At 40.8% G+C, this 25,564-nt stretch overlaps 4 protein-coding genes and 1 pseudogene across 4 annotated transcripts; 3 read left to right on the top strand and 2 right to left on the bottom strand.

The window, feature by feature from the left end:
- Positions 1-44: 44 nt before the first annotated feature.
- On the top strand, positions 45-2,138 carry LOC119727320 (lipopolysaccharide-induced tumor necrosis factor-alpha factor homolog). The gene is made up of 3 exons (XM_038199174.1): positions 45-660; positions 1,030-1,150; positions 1,555-2,138. The coding sequence occupies exons 1-3, from the start codon at positions 252-254 to the stop codon at positions 1,661-1,663; spliced, it is 639 nt and encodes a 212-aa protein (XP_038055102.1). The 5' UTR covers positions 45-251; the 3' UTR covers positions 1,664-2,138.
- A 2,118-nt stretch (positions 2,139-4,256) lies between these two features.
- On the top strand, positions 4,257-7,113 carry LOC119727321 (lipopolysaccharide-induced tumor necrosis factor-alpha factor homolog). Its single transcript, XM_038199175.1, has 4 exons — positions 4,257-4,385; positions 4,827-5,013; positions 5,320-5,443; positions 6,343-7,113. Exons 2-4 carry the CDS (start codon positions 4,842-4,844, stop codon positions 6,452-6,454), a joined length of 408 nt encoding a protein of 135 aa, XP_038055103.1. The 5' UTR covers positions 4,257-4,385; positions 4,827-4,841; the 3' UTR covers positions 6,455-7,113.
- A 924-nt stretch (positions 7,114-8,037) lies between these two features.
- LOC119727322 (LITAF domain-containing protein-like) lies at positions 8,038-9,640 on the top strand. Its single transcript, XM_038199176.1, has 3 exons — positions 8,038-8,215; positions 8,606-8,726; positions 9,334-9,640. The coding sequence occupies exons 1-3, from the start codon at positions 8,086-8,088 to the stop codon at positions 9,440-9,442; spliced, it is 360 nt and encodes a 119-aa protein (XP_038055104.1). The 5' UTR covers positions 8,038-8,085; the 3' UTR covers positions 9,443-9,640.
- A 210-nt stretch (positions 9,641-9,850) lies between these two features.
- LOC119729170 (sodium-dependent lysophosphatidylcholine symporter 1-like) lies at positions 9,851-19,563 on the bottom strand. Its single transcript, XM_038201700.1, has 14 exons — positions 19,460-19,563; positions 18,063-18,221; positions 17,339-17,463; positions 16,783-16,912; positions 15,908-15,986; positions 15,009-15,157; positions 13,880-13,970; positions 13,590-13,708; positions 13,379-13,459; positions 12,630-12,713; positions 12,195-12,310; positions 11,572-11,709; positions 11,138-11,314; positions 9,851-10,998 (listed from the first exon to the last, which is right to left on the bottom strand). Exons 1-14 carry the CDS (start codon positions 19,505-19,507, stop codon positions 10,899-10,901), a joined length of 1,596 nt encoding a protein of 531 aa, XP_038057628.1. The 5' UTR covers positions 19,508-19,563; the 3' UTR covers positions 9,851-10,898.
- A 1,937-nt stretch (positions 19,564-21,500) lies between these two features.
- On the bottom strand, positions 21,501-25,005 carry LOC119729169 (annotated as a pseudogene).
- Positions 25,006-25,564: the final 559 nt, after the last annotated feature.

The following is a 25,564-nucleotide window of genomic DNA, read 5'->3' as shown; positions in this document are numbered from 1 at the left end:
TGATGAGGAATTCCAAGCTTCCACTGCCACAATCTGTTGTGCTGAAAATAGTTTAGTATTGGTGTAAGCTGGATAGTTCTTGTCACTTGACAGTCGTTATAACCTTAAAATGATGGAGATTACACACACTCAAATCTCATTAAAACTAATGTTCACAAGAGGTTTCTTGCCACATGATGTAACCGCGACCTTCAAATCAACCTTAAAATATTTTCAGTATTAACAAAAGGAAGCACAACGGTGGACCAGCCATGGCCGACACCTCAGACCCTACCGAACCCCTGAACCCAAACCCCCAGCAACAGACTCCGCCCAACTACAGCGCCACGGGTCCCACGGTCCTACCCGCCACGGGTCCCACGGCCCTACCCACCACGGGTCCTGCCGCCCTACCCGCCACGGGTCCCGCCGCCCCACCCGACGGGGCCGGCCTCCCGTACCCACCGGCCGGCCCACCGTACCCGCCGGACGGCCCACCGCAGTACGGCGAGGTATTTCAGGATAAGCCAGCCGGAGGCGTACCGCCGGCCGGCCACCAGCCGTACATGATGCCTGGCCCTGCTCCCATGCCTGGCCCTGCTCCCATGCCCGGGCCTGCCGCTCCTGTTACCGCGGTCAGCTACCAGGCTGGACAGGCCACTATCATTGCAACTCCCATGAGTAAGTGCAATTGCATCCACAGGACTGTGGTAGTATAGGATATAAAAAAACATATAATGGCTCGTGGTTTCTTGCAATTTGTGATTCAGCTCAACTCATCTTTACTCATTTGTTGTAGACTTTTGTCGATAACTGTGCCTTCTGTCTTTCTTAATTCCATCTGAATCTGATGATTAGAAAATGATACGAAACCATGTACAAGTTTTTATCTTTCATCAATTTCTGCTATCATTTATACTCTACCCTTATCTGCCATTACGGCTGCTCACCATTTAAAAATCTTCGACAAAACTAACTGCTCCTCTCAAATTTTGCCGATTTTTTAAGTGGAAACATGAAAAAAGCGACCCTTCCAATCTGTTGTCTTAGTCCTTAGCGCGTTTCCCGTCATGGTAACCTGCCCCCAGTGCAACCAGCATGTGACAACCCAAGTGATGTACGTCGCTGGTACCCTGACCTGGGTCTTGTCCATTGTGTTGTTATTCGTTGGGTAGGTATTCGAAGAGTATCAAAATAGACATTATGAATTAATGAATGAACAACATGTTCACTCATGCATATCACAGCAAAACAAAAGCCATTGCCCTCTAAGATGGTCGCTATGCAAAAGCAAAAGGTCTATAAATTATTCAAATATGCTGGCCAGATTTGATTTTATTGATTTCGTTATACCATTTTCTATATGTTAACATCTACTACTTTTTTTCCCGAGACAGTCTGCACGGCTGCCATTTGAACTATCAATCCTCGTTCCCATTCGCATTTTCTTTACTCAATTCAAACAGGATACCACTGTGATAGCACTGTAATCGAGTTTGGTTTTGCTCTAACACTGCTTCCGACTTGATAAGGATATTAATTTGTGTGTGTGTGTTTGTGTTTTCCTTACGCCAGTTTCTGGCTGTGCTGTTGCCTGTTCCCCTTCTGCATGGATGGATGTAAGGACGCCGTCCATACCTGTCCCAACTGTCACTTCTCTATCGGAACGTACAGGCGGATGTAGTGGATTTTTCTTAATTTTGGGAATTAAAATATTAAAAAAAGCATCAACCCCTTGTAAGGCCCAGTACAAGCTTCGGCTTATTGACTGACATTGCTATACTATTACTATTAATAATGTTTAGTTGTATCTAGTAGGCCTATACTGTTTTAATAAATGTACGAAATAAACTTGAACCTCTAAACAAAATCCTGACAAGCTTAGGGTATTAAAGTGTCAAGCTAGCCTCTAGAACCCATTGTTTGCGCGTGCACTGTTGTGAATGCAGTTTTGTAGTTGTACGCTGTACATGTACTTTGCATAAACAGAATTAGAAATTAATTTATTGCCATGGAGTGATAGGCTATCCCACGTCGCAAACTAAGCCTAGCCTTCACGATATTGTTTGACCTTTAGGAAATGTATAGGCAGTGACGTACTGAAATTGTTATCTGTAATTTTCAATGTCTGATTATATTAGTTATCTTGCGAGCGCGAGTGGAACACGGAATAATGTAGTGCGTCTGTGTCCCACATACCACGAGGCCGGAGGCCGAGTGGTATGTGGGACACAAACGCACTACATTGCGGAGGATATATATATATTTTTTTAAAGGAAATTGGGGAAGACTAGCCGGCATGGCTAGGAGGATATTTTTTAAAAAGAAAAAGGAAAAAATTGGGGAAGAATAACCAGCATGGTTAGGGGGATATTTTTTTAAAAGAAAAATGGGGAAGACTAGTCGGTATGGCTAGGGGACGATATAAGAATTTATCTTCAAGCAAACTTGACGCACAGTAAAGTTGGAACACGCACGCTGTAACCCACGCACAACTTTTGAACACAACTTTTTTCACAGTGAATTGTGCAGCACTAATCGCGTCACGAAGGCTTAGAATAGCGCAATAGCTGAGTGGTATGGACCGTGGCCGTGCGGTATGGTTATATGTAGCACGGCTTGTTGCCATTGATCGACCAATCAGGATCGAGGATTCAAGTCTGCTTGAAGATAATGATCATAATTATCATCCGGCATATAATTCCGTATGTGTACGTATTCCCGACCAGCAGCATATTGCAATTCAACATATGGTGTTTTGCGTGGTGCTGCTACCGTATGTGGTTCTATTCAATTATTACGGAAATCACCATGGGCAAGTTCCAGAGCGGAATTTATTACCATAATCAAAAACAAAAGTAGCATACTGGCCAAGACCGGTGTTATTGTACCGATTTACTGTACCTGCAACTACCGCGCTATTGAAGAGAGATATATTATAATTAAAGTGCTTTATTTTATCTTTATTTTGCATTCTTTGAAGAAAAAAATTAGTTGTAGTCTTTTAAAATAGGATCGAATATCCATTTGCTGTATTTTTTGTTATCATTAGACATATTCTATTAGTTGTATTTGTTTATTTTTATTATATTTTTAAACTCTGGGCTTAGTGTTTTTAGTCAACTTGACAGTCAGGGTTACTCACAAATAAAAAATCAGATATTTATATGTCAATTATATATAGTTGATGGTTGACATGGGATGGTTTTGTTACTATTAGGTTATTAACGTTTCTTAAGCAGACGCATTTTGAGTGGGATCCACAAGTTACCTGAGGCAAATTTCTCGGCGCTGCTAAGCACATACATTTGCTAAGCACCAAAAAGGTCTAGCTTATAAAAGCAGGTTACCAGTCAAAAAGTCCATGATGTACATTGCTCGTGATAAGTATTCAGCTGTTGTTTGCTTAGCATGAAAATCACTTGGAGTTTGGGCTGGTAACCTGCTTTCATAATAGCCAGACTTTTTGTGCTAAGCAAATTTTTGTGCTTAGCAGCGTGGTGAAATTGGGCCCATGCAGCTGGTCAGAGGATCAAACATTCACGTGTGCATAGCCACAACTACGAACGTCGGATATATCCGTCTGATGTAATTTTATGCGAGCCTGCGCGCAAGCAAGGCGACTTTTGAAATTGTGACGTCATTTTGATCAGAAATTTGTACTAAGCTGTTGATTGGTCAATTTGGCCGCCATGTTTTATGTAATACATTTACAACAACGGGTTATCGAAGACCCGATAGAAGGCGCCCGCTGAATGGTCAGAATCTGGATGTCAGGACGCATCCTTGCTTTGCATATTATTAATTGCCTATTCTGGGCGAGTATCATAGACACTGTGTGCAAGGGGATATTCCAAAGACTACAATTCACCAGGAGCAATAAAGAAATCTCTTGCGCCGAGGCTGGAAAAAAAAACGAAAAAAAAAAAAAACTTGTTTGAGGGCGCTCTTGGTCATGACAAACCCTTCCACGTCGTGACAAATCCTGCCCCAATGCCCTCCAAAGGTTTGCGCAATAACAGTGAGTGTTTACTTTTCTCGATGTAGAACATCTACAAACTAACGCAGAGACAAAGGTTAACAGGCCTAATGCGTTTTTCTCCATCCTTTGCAAAACAATGTTTGAACAGTAATCGTTATACACGCCCTGTGTTGGTTCCCGTGTCCGAATCGAAGTGAACCATTCGCGTGTCATTGGGCCGCGTGACGTCACGCAGCCGGGTACCAGCTTGACCTTGTCAACTTGAACTGAACCTTGTATATTGTTTTTCCATTGACGTAGGCCGACGTGAGCTTCAACTAAATTCGTCAAAGTAACAGCTAAACAGTCAATTCCATTGCCAGCTTGTTCGACAAGCATCTCATATAATTTGCTCGGTCGATATATCTGTACGTGCTCCAGTACAGTAAGTATATCTTTTCTTACTTTCCGTCCATTGTTTAGGGGGCCTATTATAAAAACAACTGAGTTTTCATAACAGAACCTATCCTACGTTTACGATCAGTGATGTTGTAAACACTCAATTTTGTGGACTTCAGAGGGGAATTATAGGAGAAATATATGCATGTAAATACTTTCATCATATATTTTTTTAAAGTGCAGAATGATTTAAAAGGGAAAAAAGATAATACGAAGCATTGGCTCAACTATTGACAAGTACCAAAAGTTATCTTTAGCACAATAGCACAAAATAGGCCTAAACAGATCATAGAGACGCCGATCTTGTTCGTCTCAGGCCCTGACAGATTCTAGCCCTGACAATTAAAAGAAAAATGAAAAACATAACCTGTAATGTTGCTTCACTTTATTTATTAGCACTGTATTGTAATGATTTGTTTCCTTCCAGCTCGACACAGATATAATGTCTTCCGAAAAGCAATATGAAGACCAGCCTCCGCCCTACCCAGATGGTTCCCAGCCCGGGCCCATGCAGCCTCAGAGCCTCATGCCGCCCGGCCCGGTGCCCGCACCCCAAGCCGCACCCGCCCATCAAGTCAACGTCATGCCCGGCCCCGTCTGCGTTCAGTCAACAGGTGAACTGAGTCTTCAACATCTAATTTCACCGATCAATATCTACTTTGTAAATAGCATATTTGCAAATAATAATAAAATGGAATAAAGAAATTGACTGGAGTTGAACGTGCGACATCCAGAATATCGTATATAGTGATAGAAAGATAAACAATTAATAAATATTGTAAGCCATTATTTGAAAGAAAGGTTTTAATAAAATTACCACTGGTGTGGTGTTGGTTTTAGAATAATCCAATACCACGCTGTGATAATCTATAATTCTCATTTTCTTTTGGTTTTCCGATTTCTTCCCAATTTTTTTTTAGTGTGCTACGGTGAATATTCTATGGCTATTCAGTGCCCGCATTGTCACAATACCGTCAACACTAGGATCACACACCAGACGGGCCTGCTGACCTGGCTTGTCGCTGGTGGTATCTTCCTTGTCGGGTAAGTAGATGAAAGAACTGCAGCAGCAGCAGCAGCAGCAATAACAAAAGCAGCAGCAGTTGCAACGGCAATAGAAGCAGTATGCAGCAACGGCAGTATGCAGCAGTAACAGTAGCAATATGCTGCAGCAGTAGCAACAGCAGAATAAGCAGCAACAGCAGCAGCAGTAACATAATGCAGCAGCAGGAGCAGCAGGAGTAGCAGCACTGCAGCACAAGTAGAGTAGCACAGTGCAGCAGTAACAGTAAAGCAGCAGCAGCAGCAGCAGCAACAGCAACAACAGCAACAACAGCAACAACAGCAGCAACAGCAGCAACAGCAGCAACAGCAGCAACAGCAGCAACAGCAGCAACAGCAGCAACAACAACAGCAACAACAGCAACAACAGCAACAACAGCAACAACAGCAACAACAGCAACAATGGCAGCTCTATTATGATAAATATTTATTGCGGCAGAACCACCAACATGAAACGCAGCATAACATGACAGCAGCATCCATTTTTATTAATAGCAACAACAAGCAACAACTCAAACAACCAAAGCAACTAACACTACAGCACCAGCCACATTAGATCAGCAAATTCCACCAACAGAGAATTGACAATAAATTTTGCCAGATTATCATTCTCATTACCGCCAATATCAAATGTATCTAAATTGGTTTTTCAGAGAAAAATTACGTTGTTTATTACAAATTCCTGTTCCGGGTACCTCTGACGAGGGCAGAATTGTTTGAATTAGCCGAGTGCACCGACACGGTAGCATTTAGCTGTATACTTGACAGGGAGTTGAGATGGTCGTGGAAGTGTTTAATTTCCCTGACACACTTAGAATGTTATTTTACGTTTCTTAGATATCATTATTGAAGTTTGTAATTTTTGGTTTTCCATCCTGTAGGGGCTTCCTCGGCTGTTGCCTGATCCCATTCTGCGTGGATTTCTGCTTGGACGTGGTCCACAGCTGCCCCAACTGCAACCAACAACTGGGCGTGTACCAACGTCTGCATTAAACGCGCGCGTCACGCGCTCGGCAACCAATCATAACCACGGAAGGACGGCGTCAAGAACTTTTGTCGCATCAGGACTGACCAATCAGCACGACTTATTAACATAACCCAAACGATGCGAGTAAACTAATTTCGATGCAAGCAAATAACTTTAAGCGCAAGAACACGGAACAGATTTTCCAAAAAGTCCCTTTTAAACATCACATATTATACCTTAAGAAATGCACTTTATACTTAAAATTTAATTTTAAAAGGATTATGTAGAGAGAGCAATGTGAAAATGTGGCATGGTATTGTGGCAATTAAAACTTTTGTACCATTTTGACTTCATTTTTGTAGATCCACTTGAACCGTTGTATATAGCAATATTAATTTCTTGGTTTTCGTGTAATAATTACCGAAACCGAATGCCAAAACCAGAAACTGAAATAGACTTACGCTTTCATTATTTTGCACACAATTTTATTTCTTGGCTTTTCGAATGCAATCAATGAAAAACAATAATCAATTGTATTATTCAGTGAGTGAAAAGCATTGTGAAGTGAGGACATATTTATGATTTAAAAATGTATACACTCCATGTTTATTGTCAAACAAAATCCTCCCGTATACGTTTTGACCCCAATACATTTTTCATTGTTTCTTGTAATTTTGTCAATAAACTGGTGGTATTTTTTAACAAGTCAATTGGCGGACTTATTCTGATCGGCCTGTGTGTATTTTTTTCCCCGTAGAATTGGTTTCGTTGGGACACCTTGGCTTGTAGTTTTGCAAGTTCGGTTATTTGTTTTGAACTAGTCATTGCATCAATTTGTTTCAATTTAAAACTCGACAGTTTCACAATCCAGGTCATATTCGTTCTATAGTGTTATATTTCCTACCTACATTTTCAATTACTTTCTTGTGCCCAAATTGTGCGTGTTAATCTCCATGGACCTTGCGCTTGCCTCGCCCCGAACTTTATACCCTTGAACCAAATTAGTGTTTGGTTGGCAAATTTACAACTTTTTTCTCGACTGGTTCGCCACCCTTTGTAACTGTATCGTCCACCGTTGGCTCGTATAACGGGTACCAGCTGAACCCTTGACCTATGAAACCTCTTCACATCGGGCACATGACAATTGACGCACATCGGGCTAAATTTGTTCAATTTCCTTGTAAACATCTATTAAGTCGACTCCAGTTATTTTTTTCGTCTGACATTATATATTCCAAAAGAGTTTATATTTTACTTCGGCTTACTGTGTTGCGCGGCAGGGCTTCGGTTTGCTCTTCTTCCACAGACAGGCAAGTACATCTTAACATCGATACTCACGGCATTATATTTATTGAGACCTTTGAGTGAGTATATACAAGACATATTCTTACGACAAAGCAAATTATGAATTTTGGCCCTAAAATACCTCATCCAAATTTATTACGTATAAATTCGATTTTTATTATGCTACTTCTTCATAATTATTTTTTATTGATTTAAACAAGGTATAACCTTGTCCATTGTTCTGAGTACCTGAAGTTGATGGTTTTATAAATCATGACCTATAGTAATTTTCAATAAATTATGTGTATTTTAAGAGCAGAAAGTAAAATCTCAGTAATTCGGGCTGTTTGACGACACTAAGCTAAAAGGAGAAATGGAACCTCCGCCTGAAAAATACCCTCCCCCTGGGGAGACCACGCCCATGATCGGCGCCCAACCTCCGGCCGTGGCTGTCAACTACGTCCAGCCTGCACCAGCAACGACCATCATCTCGTCACCATGTGGTAAGACTGGCACCCATGGAGCCAGAGCCAATGCGCACTGACATCTGTGCTAACGCCTAACTTTGAAAAAAAAAAAACCAATGTGTATACGCATGCGTCGATCGTGGGGAACAAAGATGTCGAAAGGCCGCCTCAGATCCTGTGCGTTGCAATCTGGTCCAGTCAGTTTAGAGGATTGTGGCCAAAAGCCGCTTATTGTCTCCTTATAAATCTTGTGTCCCCTTTAATGAAATGACTTATTTTTTGGTATTTTGTTGTGTCTCAGGGAGTCGATATTTTTCCAAGTACAAGATGTATTTACAATATGTTTTGAGAATCGATTCTCATTTCCAGCACATAAAGCATGCACATCCTGTGGCTCAGAGAATCGATTTTTTTTTTTCCGATCAGGAATGACCGAGTGTCCCACTCAGGTTACCTGCCCAGCTTGTCATCACATCATCGTGACCAGGACGACCTACACACCCGGCGCCCTCACCTGGGTTCTCTGCCTTGTCATCTGCCTCTTCGGGTATGTGAAAGCTCTTATTTCTTACCATGTGGATTTTTGGAAGGCAAATCTTTCTTAGAAGATATAGAACGAGGGGCAAAGTGTCACAGCATCGGGGTCTGGATCGTGGAAGTCAATGTGGCAGTGTTGTTTTAATCGCGGCACTAATAAATCACAAGTGCTTCTAGTAGTGTGGTCACGAGTAAATGACAAGTCTGTTCACAAATCAGTCGCTGGATGAATAGCTGTAAAATGACTTGTGACTTGACTTAAGACCGGATGGCTTGTGACTGACTTGTGATGTTTTGTGAACTATTACGGATACCTTGACTTCAAGACTGACATATTGGGTGATTCTTTTTTCTTTGAGTCATGCATTTTATGGGTTAGGGTCCGGCTTCTTGGTATTTGTTGACTGTTCAAAGGCAAGACACTTTATCACTAAGTTGTTTCTCCCCACTCAGAAGTGGGCAGAGATGGTTGTTGTGTTTGAATGAGCCGCTTATGGCGAAACAGTAGCATTGAGCTGGATACCTGCTAGGTTGTTGAGGCTTTCATTTTCCTCGATTCTCTAAGAGTGTTATTCTGCGTCCAGTGGCGATATTAATTTGCATTTTTTTTCCTGTAGTGGATTCCTCGGCTGTTGTCTGATCCCATTCTGCCTGGATTTCTGCCAGGATGTCGTCCATTCCTGCCCGACCTGCAACTCTGTCGTTGGGAAATACAAGCGGTTGTAATCACGTACCAGTCGATCCCACCGCTGACACCAAAATTGTTTAAGGGGACTAGACACGACCTGCTTCCCTCTATAAAAACATTGCCATCATAATTGAATGTATGGGGTAGCATGCTCAACAAGGGCGCTTTAAATACTACAACGGGGCTCAAATAAAAATACTTCGGCAAGGATAACAATTAGTTAGCTAAATTGAAATCATTAAGGTTGAAGTGAGCTATGTGAAATTTAGGTGTAATGGATGCTTCGCCCCTTAAAATCCAAATTTGAGTTCACTCTTGTAGTATGAACAAGCTATTATTCAAATCAGACTGATTTATCAGTAAAAGAAAGAACAACAAATCAGTGAAAATGGCAAAAGTGTTTAATTTTCTTTATTCGAGATTTGGGAGCCTCAAATAATCGCATGTGTTTCTATAAAACCTTATCAATAAAGTATGTATATGCAATTGTGATATGCTGACAAAGAAACAGAGTACGTTCTACACAAAAGAATTTTAATTCTGTAATCTAAAAATGCCCCACGAAAAATGTGTTCTGCTCCTACAAACGAGAATCGTAAAAGATTTTATTTCTTTAAAATCGTTTTGTAAAATAGAACAGCTGTTTTTTTTCCACGTAATGCTATAGGGCGCTGAAATTGCTTTACTGTAACGGAAAGAATTTATTCTTTCAGCATTTGAAACAAAACTTTGAACCACGGCAGCATTACTTCGCATCAACTTTCTTTACAGAATAAGGATTTCATAAGTTGTTCGGCTACAAAGAAAAAGTCCATTGTTTAGTAATACGAATCCATAAATTCATGACGCAAATTATTTTCCCACTTTATTATTAACAAGACAATGAGACATATAAAACGTTTTATGTATTTACAGTTCACAATTTAAATACTATTTCATTCGGCTCAAAGCCAAGCATGACAAAACGTTGAATAAACTTTAAACAAAACGGAATGTTTCAAGATTATTTACATTCTTAAACCTCTTGTATTTTTTGAGCAAAGCAATTCTATTTCGAGCAATGTTCATCAACATGACGTGTAAATTCATAGGCTTTTATTCACATTATGGTCCGTTTCCTGTATTGTTGCTATGTTTAGTTCTTGTTTTTACTATATTTGAAATGAATTAAACAAAAACAACATAAGCATTTCAATAAACACAAATTTTTTTTTTTGCATTGCTTTTATGTTGTACGAAGATTCAGCCCATTAAGAATTTTCTTCGATCCACATTTTGTAATCGGTTTTAATATAAATACATTGTATACCCTTTTTCATTAATACAATTTGAAAGGATAACATTTTGCTGGTATTGAGTTCTTGTTGACTGTCTGACCAATTCTGTCCTTTAATTTATGCTCAATGAAGTGTTAAAAATCGAAAAACTTGGGCAGTGTCTGCCAAGTTAACTTTTTCGCATCATCTTCACGTCAGATTTGAATGGTTACTGCAATTAAGTGAAACTCATAGTTGGTGTTCTTATCGACCTCGATCGGAACCGCTGCTCCGTTGAGCGCTTCATAGTGTGTCGTCTCTTCTCGTCACCAGCATCCCTGAAGAGAGAAACAAACAAAAAGTTCACAATTTTTGCTGGAATTTCTATGGAATTTCTATGAAATTTTTGATGGAATTCGGGCTGAAAAGTTGGGCAGAATCTCTCAAATGAATAGTTGGGCTGTCTGGTTAACTGACCTCCAAATCTCGAGAATGGTCTGGTTCTGTTTGCGGATCTCTTCCGTGATTGGATAAAGGTAGAGGAAGAAGAGACCAATCAGAATGCAGCCGCCCGGTATGCACGTGATCAACAGCCGTAGGGCAAATCTGACCTCTTCCGTGACGTCACACACCCCGGGCTTAAACTCGACGACTCTTTAAGAAAACACCAAATTATCCCGATTCACTTTAATAGAAATGTACAGTTATCCCGTAACAAAAAGTGGCTGCAGAATTTTGTTTCACTGTGTTGTCAATAAATAAGCATTTGTTCATTAATTTCGAAAAGATTATGTAAAGATATATAAGTTTCAGCTTTTATAGCACTCACGTAGGTGACACAAACCAGCAGCGTTTTGGCTATAAAAAAAATGCACTAAAATTGAAACACATCAGCTGAGTTCAATACTAACCCGAGAACGATCGTCGTAATGGCGATGCATAATCCTGACACGAGCTTGACGATCATGATGTAGAATGTATAGAAGATGGTCTCGTACCCTCTCTTCTTCTTCAGTAAGAAATCGTCGATAACATCAGGTACCATACTCCTAACAAGGAACAGATATCATTGAATAAACACATTTTTTTTGGGGGGGGGGGGTGCAAAAAAATTGTTCCCCCAAAAAGTGGGTCAAAAAAATTACGGCATGGGGTTCGGGAAATTGGATTCTAGATGCTCTGTGGTGCGATCTGAGGCAAATTCTGCCACTTTAACCAATGTTTTTGAGGAAAAGATGGTGGTGTACGCAGTGCCTGCCTTTATTGCGACGTCACTTAAAAAAATAAATAAAAGATTGGGTTCGGGGTTTTTTTCGGGGAGGAGGCATGACCCCGTCCCCCCCCCCCGAATCCGCCCTTGCCTAATTTGTATATTTTATAAAGATATTTTGCCGTTTATATGCATAATCTGAGTCTTTCGCTTATTTGCTTGTCATTTTACTTTTTAGAACGATCCTGTGTTAGGATCGAACAGTACGGCCCTCTATTTTTTGTGCGATTTGAGTGATTTCTACCCATTTGTTTTTTAACTTACCAGGGTACTAGCTGTACAATAGCAATGACATTTCCCATAAGAATGGCCATGATGTACTGGACCCACGTCATACCATACGGGACCATCCCCCAGCACACGAGCAGCGGAACCGAAGGCTGAAATATTAAAGGAAAAAAGGAAAAATTACCATCCTTTCAAAAGTAACCAAATAATGAGGTGTAGAGGTAGAAAAGAACCGTTAAGCTTACTGTAGATTTCCATTGAACATAGTTCACAACTAATATTTGGCATGCATATTATAAAATATATTTCATATTTTTTGTGTGTGATTTATATGATTAGTCGCGCACGAAACATTGAATTGTGTCATGGTCTCAAAATTGGTTAACGCCAATTCCTGACTTCCCTCAAATGTAAAGGGATAAGAGCGACTACTTCGATCCAAAGGCTAAGCCATTTGATTGATTAGCTTACCAGTAAGCCTATAAACAACGTCAGCTTCTTGCCGAATTTCTTCAAACACTTGCGCCAAACCGGCATCAACAGAAAAGCCGAGAGCTGCGGAGAGATATGAATGATGAGATAATAAACTGGAACAGTGGAACTACACTCAAGGCACGCGATACTGGTTTGTATCATTCAGCGATGAGCAGGGTTCGAATTAGCGGTAGCCCGCTAGCCAAATGCTAGTCGAAACAGCGGCGGGCTAGTCAAACTATTCCTTAAGTAGCCCGGCTGGCGAGTCAAAAACTTATTGGGATACAGCAAAGATGAAAGGACAGGAAGAAATAAATCATTAAATTCAGAAAGCAAACTTGTATCAATTTGTTTCTAGTGTTTTAAAGGGTAAGATGTGTTTTGAAAACACTGACAAAATTGCCTCAGAATTGAGCCTGAAAGTACGCCAGTTTGTATTTGAGCTAAAAAAAAACCCAAAACAAACACAAAACACATGCCCGTGGGCTAGTTAAGAGTCTGTTTCAGTAGCCCGGCTGGCTGGTGAAAAAAGTAAAGGTCGAACCCTGGCGAGGAGTGGTTTTTAATTATGACAAATATGACTACCTATCCTGGTATTCTTTACTTTGGTCCTTCATCTTGTGTCCAGGTTGCGCACATCTCCATATCGCAAATTAGCTATTGAAAGGTCCATCCAACAGCGCCCTCTTTGGCCGTGTACGGTTTTTGTATTATTAGGCTATTTGACAAAAAAGGAAAACACTTACTAAGATGAGGAAGATTGCTGGCTGGTAGGTCCTCATTCCCAGGGTGTGGAGCGAGTACAGAACGAAATTTCCCTGCATTGCCTGCTCGATCCCAAACAATAAACAGAAAACGTAGTTGTTATTTCGTAAATGCAAAAGTCACATGTGAGAATGATCATGAAGTTGTACAGCGAGAAAATTACTTGTCTGGATGAGCAAAATATTTACGTACATTGACGGCCAAGACAAACGGGATGAGGAACGCGATGTGTTTGAGCCAGGGGCCAAAGGTCACGACCTTCTTCAGAGCTTGGCCGAATGACTCCTCGTACTTGGTCTGTCTCTTCTGAGCTAAGAAATGAAAATCAAAAAGTAGTTCATGTTTAAGTAAATCATGGCAAGGACTTATTGAGAGCGACCGAGTGGTGGCGCTATAGCCGATAGCATTCATTCAGATTCAGTTTTACTCAACGCCCAAATTCAACCCATTTTCGCATTGAAAATTTCGCCTGTTATACTTACACATGACTTCTTTGGTCCCAAAAATGACACACATGGCGCAAATGAGGAACTGGCAGCAAAGGATGGCTGCACCTACCAGATACCCTTGATCCTGAAAGATAATTTAAAAAAATGCGAACAGTGAACCCATTAGAGGAATATAAGGACACATCGAAGTGTGCAAACGATTGCTGGTCCTACCAGATGTCCTTGATCCTATAAGATGCTATCAGTGAACTTATTAAGGAATATCAATTTTGTGTAAGAACACATCCAAGTATGCAAAGGATTGCTGCTCCTATCAGAAAGCCTTGATCCCAAAAAAAAAAAAAATGCTGAAAGTGAACTCATCATACTCAATTTGGTGCAGAAACACATCCGCAAAATAATGCAAAGTTATCAACTTTATTTCTCAAACCTCCTTGTTTTTTTCTTTTAGAGGTGTCAAATCACAAAAGAAGACATAATTAGCCTTCCCAACCATCCATTTTGAAGGCAAATTACCGAATATTCTCAACTTAAGTTAATTAGTTCTCAATCTGGCTGATTTTAAGTGGGGGATGTTATCGGTCTTAATATATTTTCAATTAAAACATCTTAAAGTATTGTGGTGACAGAAAGAATAGACTTCATAGCGGAGCAGATAGGGGAAATATTCGGGGGAATTGTGCATTTGATGATGCAAGCTTGGCATTTGGCACACAGTTGACTTAAGTTATTTGGCTATAAGGCCACCGCAGATTTGTCCTTTGAAAAATTAAAGGTAGAATAACAAGCGATTTTCAAAACAAAAATCAAAATGGCTGTCATGGGTTGTTATTCTACATATATTTGTTTCAAAGGACACATTTGCGATGGCCCTATAGCTAAATATCTTTCTCATGACATACTCTGATTGTATGCCAATACCATGCTTGTATCATCAAAGGCATGCAATCCCATCGGCCATTCTATAGTGATGATAGTCAGTAAGACCGGGTTACGGGAAAAAGTTTGAACTTTAAGAAGTAAAGGCAATGTTAAGGTACAATGGACAGCGCAGCAACGGCGTAAGAAAGAAGCATGGAGTAAAGCTAAGGGTCTCTTTTGAAAATTTTAAAATTATTTATTATGAAATTAATATGATTTAAAAAATTGATTATTATCTCACTTTAACTTCTGTTTCCTCGGGCGCTAGTGTGGATGTGTCGTTGAAGTCTCGGCACTGAGGAATCGTACTCAGTCGCAGCTGGTACAGCGCCAGCGACAGACCCATGGTGAGCTGCCCCAGAAGGTTCCCCAGTACCTCCGAGCCCATTCCTGGCGGGAGAAAAAAGTGTAAGTTAGGATTTTATGGTATTGCAGAGATTTGCTAAGCACTGAAAATAGTTGATTAGCAAAAACAGGATACCAGCCAAAATGTATTGCTATTTATATCACATGTGACTGGTTCCCAGCGCAGTTGACATTAAGCCAGGATCCCATGGTTAGCAAATCTAAAACAAACAATTGATTATAGCGGGGAAAGATGAATGGAATGTCACGCGCCTGTATTTTGCAGTCAAATAAAGAGAATGGAATGATGTGCCACGAGAGTAACAAACTCCGGAATGTCGACGCGCGCGTTCTGGAATTTTGGCAGTTGTCCAAGTTGTTCTCAAAAGTACTACCCAGACGCCATGTTGTACAGTGTACAGTGCAGTTGGAGCACATAAGTGGTTGGAACAAGATGTACCTTATGACGGTTCTTGTGCGTGGTTTTGAGTATGTCGAATTTATGAAAGGTTTACATGTCGTCCACCAAAGAGGAGTTTACTAATTAGAGTAGTCATGTGTGAAGTTTTTCCTGGGAGATTCGAAACAACCAGTTCAAATTTGCTGAAACGAGCGACGCAAAATTGGAAGTTTCCGCGCTGTGTGGAGTGTTGAATTTACGAGCTGAAGACGGGACGTCGAAACTGCACACGGCCATTACGGAACTCGGCATCACGATAAGTTTAAATGCTCGTTGTGATCAAGAACTGATAATGATAGACTATTGATTATTATTCATTGATAAGTGATACTTACTGAATGATGTGGCTTTGTCTCGCTCGGCCTGGTTATCCGTCAAGCACAGCGTGAGTGTGGCAAAGGGCATCTGGTAAAACTACAACATGGAGAAACAAAATGGTGAGTAGGATACAAAGTTTACATTTCTCACCATAAATGGTCAAGAACAGAAACAAAATCTGGTAAAATAATATGTCCTTGATCACAACAACCCAAACACACGTTACGACTTACACATTTTTGCAAAACTAATTCAGGCCAACTTTACTCACACTTTAGCAAAATTCTCCAAAATGTTCATTAGGCAAAGACAAGGTTCTTAGTATTTCCCCAGCCAAGTTTGAGGTCTCAATTCAATTTTTAAAGGAGACTTTTCTTTAATATTTTGCAGCTGAGAATAAGTGAGAGTGAAGCCAAGTGATTTCAATTTGAAGCCTGAGACTAGACTGGTGCATGTCCAATTAACTGTTCAAAAAAAAAAGGAACCTGCTGGTAGCTGACTATGAAGAGATGTGAAGAAACAGACTGGTACCAGATGTTTATTTTGACACAGTTGACTGATGCAGTACTAAAGGGATGTTGGACTGGTTGTTTCATGTGCCAGTCTATTTTCTTATGTTGCATGTTATCAGTACTTCCGTTTTCATAGGCATACACAGTATTGAGAGTCCCAAATTTTCGGACTAATTATAGACTATAGATAACATTTCATTAAGTCTTGAAATTAGGTTTTTTTACATATTTTTTTTAACAAGGGTACGTCCATTGAGTGTAATCAAGATCACAATTGAATTATTGTAATGTGTTATTTACTTCTTACAGAAACCCGGAAATAATAGATGGCTCATCGAAGCCAAAATGCAGAGCCAAAATGCCACTGACTGGTTACCTACCGTGAGGAACGTTTGGAAGAGGCAGTAGAAGACAAGATACCAGGCAAGTTTCAGGTAAGATTTGGTAGTCTCTGGGCAGATGAAGAAACACATAAAGCAGGCGATAGCAGGGAGAGTTGCCATAAACATCCTGATTAACAATTACAAAAAAAAACTGGTTTTGAGTCTATTGAGTTTCCTTTGCATAACAGTCTAAAAGGTCACATAAGGTTGTAAGATGGTGTACATTAAGCACGTGCGAATAAATCACATTTATCCATTGTGAGATAATTAGCCGAACTTTCTTGCGAGTATCACGTACGGCTTCATTTGTAACATCGCTTTCTTAACCAGTTCGCGTCTACTCCACAAAACCGTTTGTTGAGTTTGCTGTACATCTTTCTTGCGGCACCATGCTTTCTGGAAAAGCAAAGACGAAAATTGATGCAACCGGAAACGGATATTTGTTCGCTGAACTGACTCTGCCTATTATTTGGTCGTTATTCGCGAATGTATCAACATTTGGAAGAGAACTTCCTATAGCCTTATTTCCGTGATTTAATGAATCCGTACTTACCATGGTTTGAGTTTACCGAATCGTTTGTTTTTGGTTCTGAACACGAGGAAGCCAATCAGCGGATCTGTCATTGCGTCCCATATCCTCCCAGTCAGAACGATTGCACTTGTGTAGAAGGGTGGAACCTGATTAACCAGATTAAAAAAAATAGAAAAGTTGTCAAAACATTATAAGTGTGACTGTACTTTCTGTGTATATGTCTTGCTGTCGACATCAATAAATTAAGACAAGTTAGGACAGTGGCTCACCACACCCCTCTGACTTACCAGAAAATTTCCTTGCAGAGAAAAACTATTTTTAACAAGTAGTTTTCGAACCCCAACTCTCCCAACACTTGGGTCCACGCCACCGTAGCCATTAAATAGCGCCCTCATTTGTCAAAAATCGTTTTATAGCCTCTGTAACTGACCTGTCTGAGATGTAGTTTTAAATGTAACCGAACTTAGCGTGGGAATTTTGATTCGTGAAATGAGGTTGACAAGTTCTACTCTTCTTTTCAAACTAGTTTGCTATCTTTTCTTTTCTCAAAAGTTGTTCCTTTCCATCAAGTTTTTCTTTTATTGGGAATGTTCCAGCTCGGCTGTTCAATAAAGACGCCGTGGCTATTCAGTTGTCTTGAGACGTTTTTGCGTTCATCAATGTAACTTGTTACTTTCACCCAATCCGGAAGTAAAGTGGGTCAAAGGTCATATTGAGGTCATCAGGTCGTTACAGTGGGTCTGACCTTAGCGGTTTCCAGCAGAAACACGTTGATGTAGAAGCCCAGCACGGTGTTGGTGAGCTGGTAGGGGATGCCTCCCAGACCGTAGCAGATCTTGGATCTCAGGGAGAGTTTGAGGCCTGGGCTCGGTCGGTTCCTGATGCGAGGTCTCAGTGGTGTCCTCTGAAGACAAAATAATTTCAAAGAAATTTCAACTAGAAGTTTCCCTCATTCTTTCATTTTCAATCTGTCTATTATAGCCGTATAGAGAACTTGCACGGAGCGCCCTCACTGTGGACTGCTTTGGTTTTTGAATTGGTGTGGTTTCTTAATTGCAGTGAGAATGGAATTACAAATATTCATGTGCCTCACAAGTCGCAAAGACCTGTGAGTCAAGGGCTCTGTGTGGGCGGTCTCTGTCCAGTTTCTCTCTTGAAAAATCTGAATGTATTTCATTCTTTTCCGTAAATTCATTCACCATTATTACTGTATTTCTTTCCTTTATAATTCAAATCCTCTGTAATCAGGTCAGTCATGCCTGACAATGTTTGTTTCTGGGCAACTGAGGCTTACATCCTCGCATCATGAATGTATACACATTGATTAACAGATAAAACACGATCGCACCAGACTAGACCTAACATTTCAACCATGCCTGACAGTGTGACTATTTGCAAACAATAGTAATCCGATTTTCTAGTGGGAATCGTACAATTTCATCCCCTTTGGGGACTGTATATAAACTACTTGATGAGAGGTAAAACAATAAAGTTATATCCTCATAACTTCTTTCAGGTAGACCTCTTTAATTTCAAGCCTAGGACATCCATACATATACCCTGTTTATTGTAGCTATATAAAATCCAATCACCGCCAAAACTCCGTAGTAACCATAGTAAAATGATGTAAGTGCACTGTCTTTCCGGCAATACACAGGAATTCGACGTTTCCTTTGATTTTATGATGGCGATTTATGTGAAATGGAGAGATTACCTTCCTGGTAAGCTTTGAAAATCATATATTTAACCTAACAATGTGTTTTATAATACTTTATACGAGTTGATCGGACTGTTTCTTCGTTTTTAACAAAGCCTTAAAAATAAACGGCCTTTTTCATGAGTAGGTAAATTGATTTTTTTAAATTAATTTATCTCCATTCAATAGCAATTTAAATTATGAAACACCGATCATAAGGAACTTGTAGGGGAATGCCATTATAGGTGATGTATACGAGCAAACATTGTAGCTGAACAAAACACAGACTATATTATTTCGAGCAAGAAATTCAAAGACAGGCAAACCTCAAACAAGTACGAATACATAAAAAAAAACCCAATGTGTGAATTATTGAGGAACAAAATGCCACAGACAAACTATTGCAACATATTTTTACAATCAAAAACTTATTTTCGGGAACTTACCTCATCTGCGTAATACGTTTCTGTCATGTCAGTCCCCCTTCCCGCCATGATGTTTTTTTCCAAGTTCTATTTCTGTTGTATATTTCAGTTCCAGTTCTTCTTGTAGTCTGATGGGGTTTTACATGTCCTAGATCACGATAACAAAGTTATATTTTTACCGCCAAAGACGGACTTTGACCCTATCGCCTGTCGGGGCTCGACACGGGACAAAGTGTTCTCTGGCAAAAGGGTACGCGACTTTGCCTCGGTAATTATAGTCGCAGATAAGTTTGGGCATTCAGAGGGGGCTAAAAATACCCCCAGTAGATAATTTTGGGCTGAAGAGGCGTCGGTAATTAGGTTGAGGAATGGCGTACGGTTATCTTTGGCCCGTGCTGCATTTTGGCCCGCTCACACAACAATCAACTTAATATAGACTATTTGCATTTTTTGCCAGGCTGTAAATTTCAGGGGTTGATTTTTTATACTGCATGAGATAAGGCCTTCATGTCAAAAATAACGTTTTCTTTTTAAATGATAGATTCTTGAGTTTAGATTCAGAAAAGGCAAATGGGCTAAAACGAAAGGTATGTACATGTATCAGATTGCATGTGAATTGTCTCTAGAGGGCGCGATTCAGGTACCTAAGATCAATGTTTCTCTTTGGTTTCCCAATATCCATTAACAGTCAATAATAAGAGTCTAGAGTCAGATCATCTTATAGTTAGGATGTCTCCTGCACGATGACGATGGAACCGAGGCCTACGGAGTCCCTGTCCCATGCCGAATGTGTATTCATCGGACTGAGCATGCGCGGGCCCTTGTGTTTTGTCTGAGCGGTTGCAGAGCGATTTTGCGTGATGTATAGCCGCATTCGGTCCGTGACAACAAATCAATCATGTGGTTAATTTCAGCACACCTGCAGTGGTCCAGAGATTGAGCTTCGTCAACTTGAATCAAAGGTTACACATTTCTGGGATATAGTATTACGCTATGCCCTTCACCGTCTGATTGTCAACATTCAGCCGTAATAAAATAACGTAGGCCTCCGAAGTTCAAATTTCATATTTCATTTCATAGTCTGTATTTCACCTGAAAAATCGTTAACATTTAGTTCCTTTTATAACAGCACACACGTTTAATAATACATTTTCTCCTAGTACTGAACCGGACATTGTTCGTTTAATATTACCTTACAAGAAAAGAAATTCACATTTATACGTGAAATTACATAGCATGAATTGCCACAGTATGATAATATTTACAGTGTAAAGTCTATTTTACAAATACTTAAATTTTCATAAGTTTAGATTTCGATTATAATTTTACAAAGTATTAAATACTACGTTCAATAGCTGCAGCTATAGGTGAATAGCTATTTATATTATAACAACAAAGAATGCACAATATGAAGACGTTTCTAATCCATAGGGTGCATTATGAAGCTATATGGTAAATCTTTTTTCTCTGTGTGCACGGAGCCCATTTTGAGTAGCTATTTATTTATTTTTATTCCTCAGGTTTTTCTATTTAAATTTGCCACAAAATACCCTTTTTAAACATATTTTTTTGTCATCAAATGTGACCACCTTCCTCATTCCAAACAAATTGTTATAAACAATGTTGTGATATATCACCGAACGTAAACTTAAATTGGTAATAAGTTTACAACACCATGATTAATAATATTGAAATCAGTTGCGTTGATTTTAACTCACGGCCATAAATCCGGGGGGGGGGGGGGGGAGCGGAGAGGATATATCCCCACCGGGGATGGGGGGGGGGCATTGGATCATCCCTCCAGATTTTTGTGGTGAAAAAAAAAAAAAAAACACCATTTTGAGAATTTCTTTTTATTTTCCGACGGTCCAAATGTTTTAAATAATTTTGTTAAATGGAAAACAAACAGTACAAAAGCCTTCAATGTACTGTTCATATGTAAGGTTAAAATATTTAAATGCGCCAGTACATGTAAGCGTGCATTACATGTACATCCAGGCGGCTCCCCCCTCGAATTTCGGCCGGGCAATTTTAGTATTTTGCGGTATGGTCATCTCCCCCCCCCCCAACCAGCACTCACCGACACAGATTTGCGCCACAGTTCACGGCAGTGCTCCAAAAGGTTTTACTATTAATTTATATCTCATAATTTCATTCTAACTACGACTTGGAAATTGTCACACGTTCACATTTAGTGAAGTTTTGATATATTTATTAATAAATCTGTAACTACACTCCAGTACAGTCAATCGCCTGAAAATGTCTCAGAGATAGACGTACCAAAAAGTCAATCAACATGTTTGATTTTAGTCAAAAACAAAATCACCTATTTTTGTTCATGAAAAAGGGTGCTGAACTCTGAACAAGCCTCTAAATATTAACTGAACAAAAAAAAGAATTGTGTTTGCTGGTGAAAATAAGTGTTTAATTTGTTTGTCTTCCGCGAAAGAACTAAAAAAAAACACAGTGCAAAATATGAAACGGCCATTTCATTGCACATACACGCTAGCTACCGGAGGAAATAAACATGTTCATTTTCCACAAAGTTTATCATTTTTATGTCAGCAAACGAAGACGTCATCGATTTTTTGTTTATGCTTACAGTATCGATATGTTACAGTATCGATATCTGTTTGCTTTCACACCATGGAATAATCATTACGGTTTATACGGACACTGATGTTGTAATTTTGAGCCCGATATGGAACCACAAGTTTCATTGACGTTTCGACCAGTGCAACATATAGGCCTCGTCATGAGACTGATAACGTGCACATCATTATTGCAGCATTAATTTATATTTTGAACGCAAGTTATAAGTTGTTGAAGCTATCGATACTTCAAGTACATGTGTACACCGTTTCTGTCTCCGTGTTTCCCTCCGTCACACTGCGCAGGCGAGCCTGCGTGCGCATCCAGCTCTTCCGGCGGGATGATGACCTCAGGGTCAGAGTCTCCTTCATGCGCTTTCGGAAGTTATCCGAGAGGAACGCGTACAAGAATGGGTTGAGGGCGCTGTTGAAGAAGTAGCACAGATAGGTGAGGGGGGCTAAGATTTGCGCAGCCGTGGTCAAACCATCGCCGCCGAAGGTCATGTAGAGGCTGAGGACTTGGTAGGGCAGCAAACACAGAGCAAAGGAGGACACGATCACGACTAGAAGCTTAATGACCTTCTTACGAGCCGTGATGGCCTCCTTTTTTTGTTCTTTTTGGTCTTGGACTTATCCGGTTTGGAAATGGTCAGAGGACGCGGTTGCGATAACCGGTTCTGGTTATGAGGCCGACTTGGTTTACCAGACTGCGAAATGTTATTGTTGGAGGGACCGTGACCATTTTTCCTCGGGTGGCTGTTGTCCATGCCGCCGAGCGTGGTCTCTTGGAACGCTTGCGGGTCTCTCACGGCCGGATTGCCACCGTTGCCCGCTAGGTCGACCTGGATGCGAATCGGCCGGTCCTGAGCACGGGGCTTGTAGATGCTGGGCGGGTCAGTGGGGTCGGAGGGCCCGCTGTCCTCGTCGGGCTCGTCCAGGAAGAACGGCCCGATACGTTGGTCCACGTTCCCCGTGGATTCATTGGACAGCTGGGTCTCCATCAACACCTGCGCTTCCTCGGGATTCCCCAGAGCTGTTTGCTGGCGCACCCCGGTGAGAGCGCTGTCAACTTTCTCCTTGTCGGCAGAGGGAGTGGCTCTCCCCCTTGGCCGAATCAGGTACCGCACCCTGCTCAACCTCTCTATGAAGTTACGATGAGGGCGCTCCGAGCTCTTCTTCTCAGTGTCAGACGCCATGAGTGTCATTTTGCTGCTCACCCAGAGTTTCTGGCAAATGAAGCCGTACAACACAACCATGACGAAGAGGGGGATGATATAATAGAGGAAGAAAAATGCCAGGGTCTGCTGTTGGATGGTTTCTATGGAGGCGGATCCAACGCAGTAGCTCGGCTGGCCCTCTGTCACCGGCACCTGATAATACCAGATGGTGTGGATGTTAAGCGTGGCGCTGGCGATCCACACCACGGCCATGGCCACGGTCAGACGGCGAGCCGTCAGCAGGCGTCTGGTCTCAAGAGGGCGCAAGATGGCGATGAAGCGCTCCATGGAGATGACGGTCAGGATGAAGATGGAGGAGGTGGTGGTGGCGCTCTGGGCATAGTTGTGGATCTTGCACAGGAAGTCGCCGTAGTACCACTCCTCGGAGACGAAGTAGAGAAGCTTAGGAATGACGCACAGGACAGAGACTAAGAGATCGGCCACGGCCAAGTTAGCAAGGAAGAAGTTCGTCACGGTGTGCATGGAACGATTGTGAGCGATGACGAAGATGACCAGCAGGTTGCCCGAGAGACCCAGGATGAACGTCAGCGTGAAGCTAAGGATCAGAATCTCCTTGAAGGGTGATAGAATGTAAATGTCAACCCATTCCTCTGTGTAGTTCCCATCTGTAACATTCACGAATTCTGCGTGAAGAGAACAAAAACGAGAATCTTCGTTGAACAAAAAAAATTGTATTATGGCAATGGCTCCAAGTTGATGTATTTGCCTTTGTGCTGAGAATTTGAAACGTGCAACTGAATCCTAGATGTAGTTTTAACGACAGCAGCTTAATAGAACCAGCGAAATTAGTGTCTGTCTTACAACGGAATACTGAGGCCAGACTGGTACCCAGCCTCACTCATCCTATATGCTGCAACGCGCCCTCTACAGTTCACATTGTGGCAATTATGGAAGCAAGGAACACGAGGTGATGAAGCAAGTGATGACGTGCTTGCCAGTCACCACGGCAACATTGAGTAGGATCATGTGAATCCATACCATTAGTAGAGGAACAAAGTTAGCAGCATAAGACTTCTCTTGCCAGCTATGGTGTTTTTTTTTCCAAATCCAATAACACATTTCTCCCGATGATCCTAGAGGGGTTTCCAATGGCATTTGGCGGGAAAACAGATAAAATGTAGTGCCATTTTGTTTCAAATCAAAACCGATTTATCGAAATCACAAAGTAAACTGACGTCAGTGGTTACCCGAGAGGAGCTTACTGCGCATGCGTCAGCGGATAAGAATCAAATCCAGACAATCATACATCTACGCTGTGTACCGGTGCCTTTCTCAAGAATTAACTGAAACGGGTCTTGAATGGAAATCGACACTCCGCTCCTAGAGTCTAAGGCGATTCCGAGTTCTCTCCTTAGATCTCTGCTACGGGATTATGTTTCCGTCTCTCAAAAGCATCCCCGTCTTTTGTGTGACTTGAGTTGTTTATTTTGTTTTTGAGATTTAATTTCGCAATGCTTCAAGTGTTACCTTACTATTCAAATACAGAACTGTAACATGTATCAAACTGATGTTAAGTAACCTATTTTTTAAGTGGCTCACAGAGTAAAGTGAGCACCTACGCACATTACCCCACTTTTATATCCTATCTTCCAAGATACCTTTTGAAAAACTGTTGTAAAGTGTTCCACTTACCTAAAATCTGACTCGTGTTTTCCGCCATTTTCAAGCAAGGTTGAATTCTGGTGCACCGCCGGCCGGGTTATCCAATAATCGGTCTAGACATCACTCCATAACTGAAAAATAGAAGCGAAGCACATGTAGTTTGTGTTTATTTCTAAAAGAAAACTGCACATGGAAGATGACCGACATCTCATTATACAGTTGTCGCCAGGTACACGTTCATTATTCACGATGTCCCAGCTATTTTGTGGCGTAAAGTTGAAACATGCTCTCTCTACACCTTTGTTATTGCTTGATAAACAAGACATTCTGTGACAATTTATTTTCAAACTGGACGTTCAATTGAAATGGTGCAATTGATGGGTCTAGCTGTCAAGCCGATTTTTTAAAAGAACATTTCATGAAACGAGGATTTTGTTTTTAGGGGTTTTTTAAAACTTAATTTGGAGGTGTTATTGTGTGGGATCGGAAACTATATTCGTGTTTCCAATTTATTCCATGTTATTATGTCTTGAGGCGTTTTTCATTACTACAAGGATGTCTACGTTTTTGGACGACAAAAAACCATGTCTGTCAGTCTGTTAATTAGGAACCAAACTCTTCTCAATTTTACATCGAGCTTGAAAAACAAAAAGTGAGAATTTAGCCCTTCAAATATAGGCTACTTCTGACAACCC

This window comes from Patiria miniata, unplaced genomic scaffold, assembly GCF_015706575.1.
Source record: "Patiria miniata isolate m_02_andy unplaced genomic scaffold, ASM1570657v1 HiC_scaffold_20, whole genome shotgun sequence".
In the NCBI taxonomy this organism is placed as follows: domain Eukaryota; kingdom Metazoa; phylum Echinodermata; class Asteroidea; order Valvatida; family Asterinidae; genus Patiria; species Patiria miniata.
The sequence above is the reverse complement of the archived record's forward strand: the minus strand, read 5'-3'. Positions and strand labels throughout refer to the sequence as shown.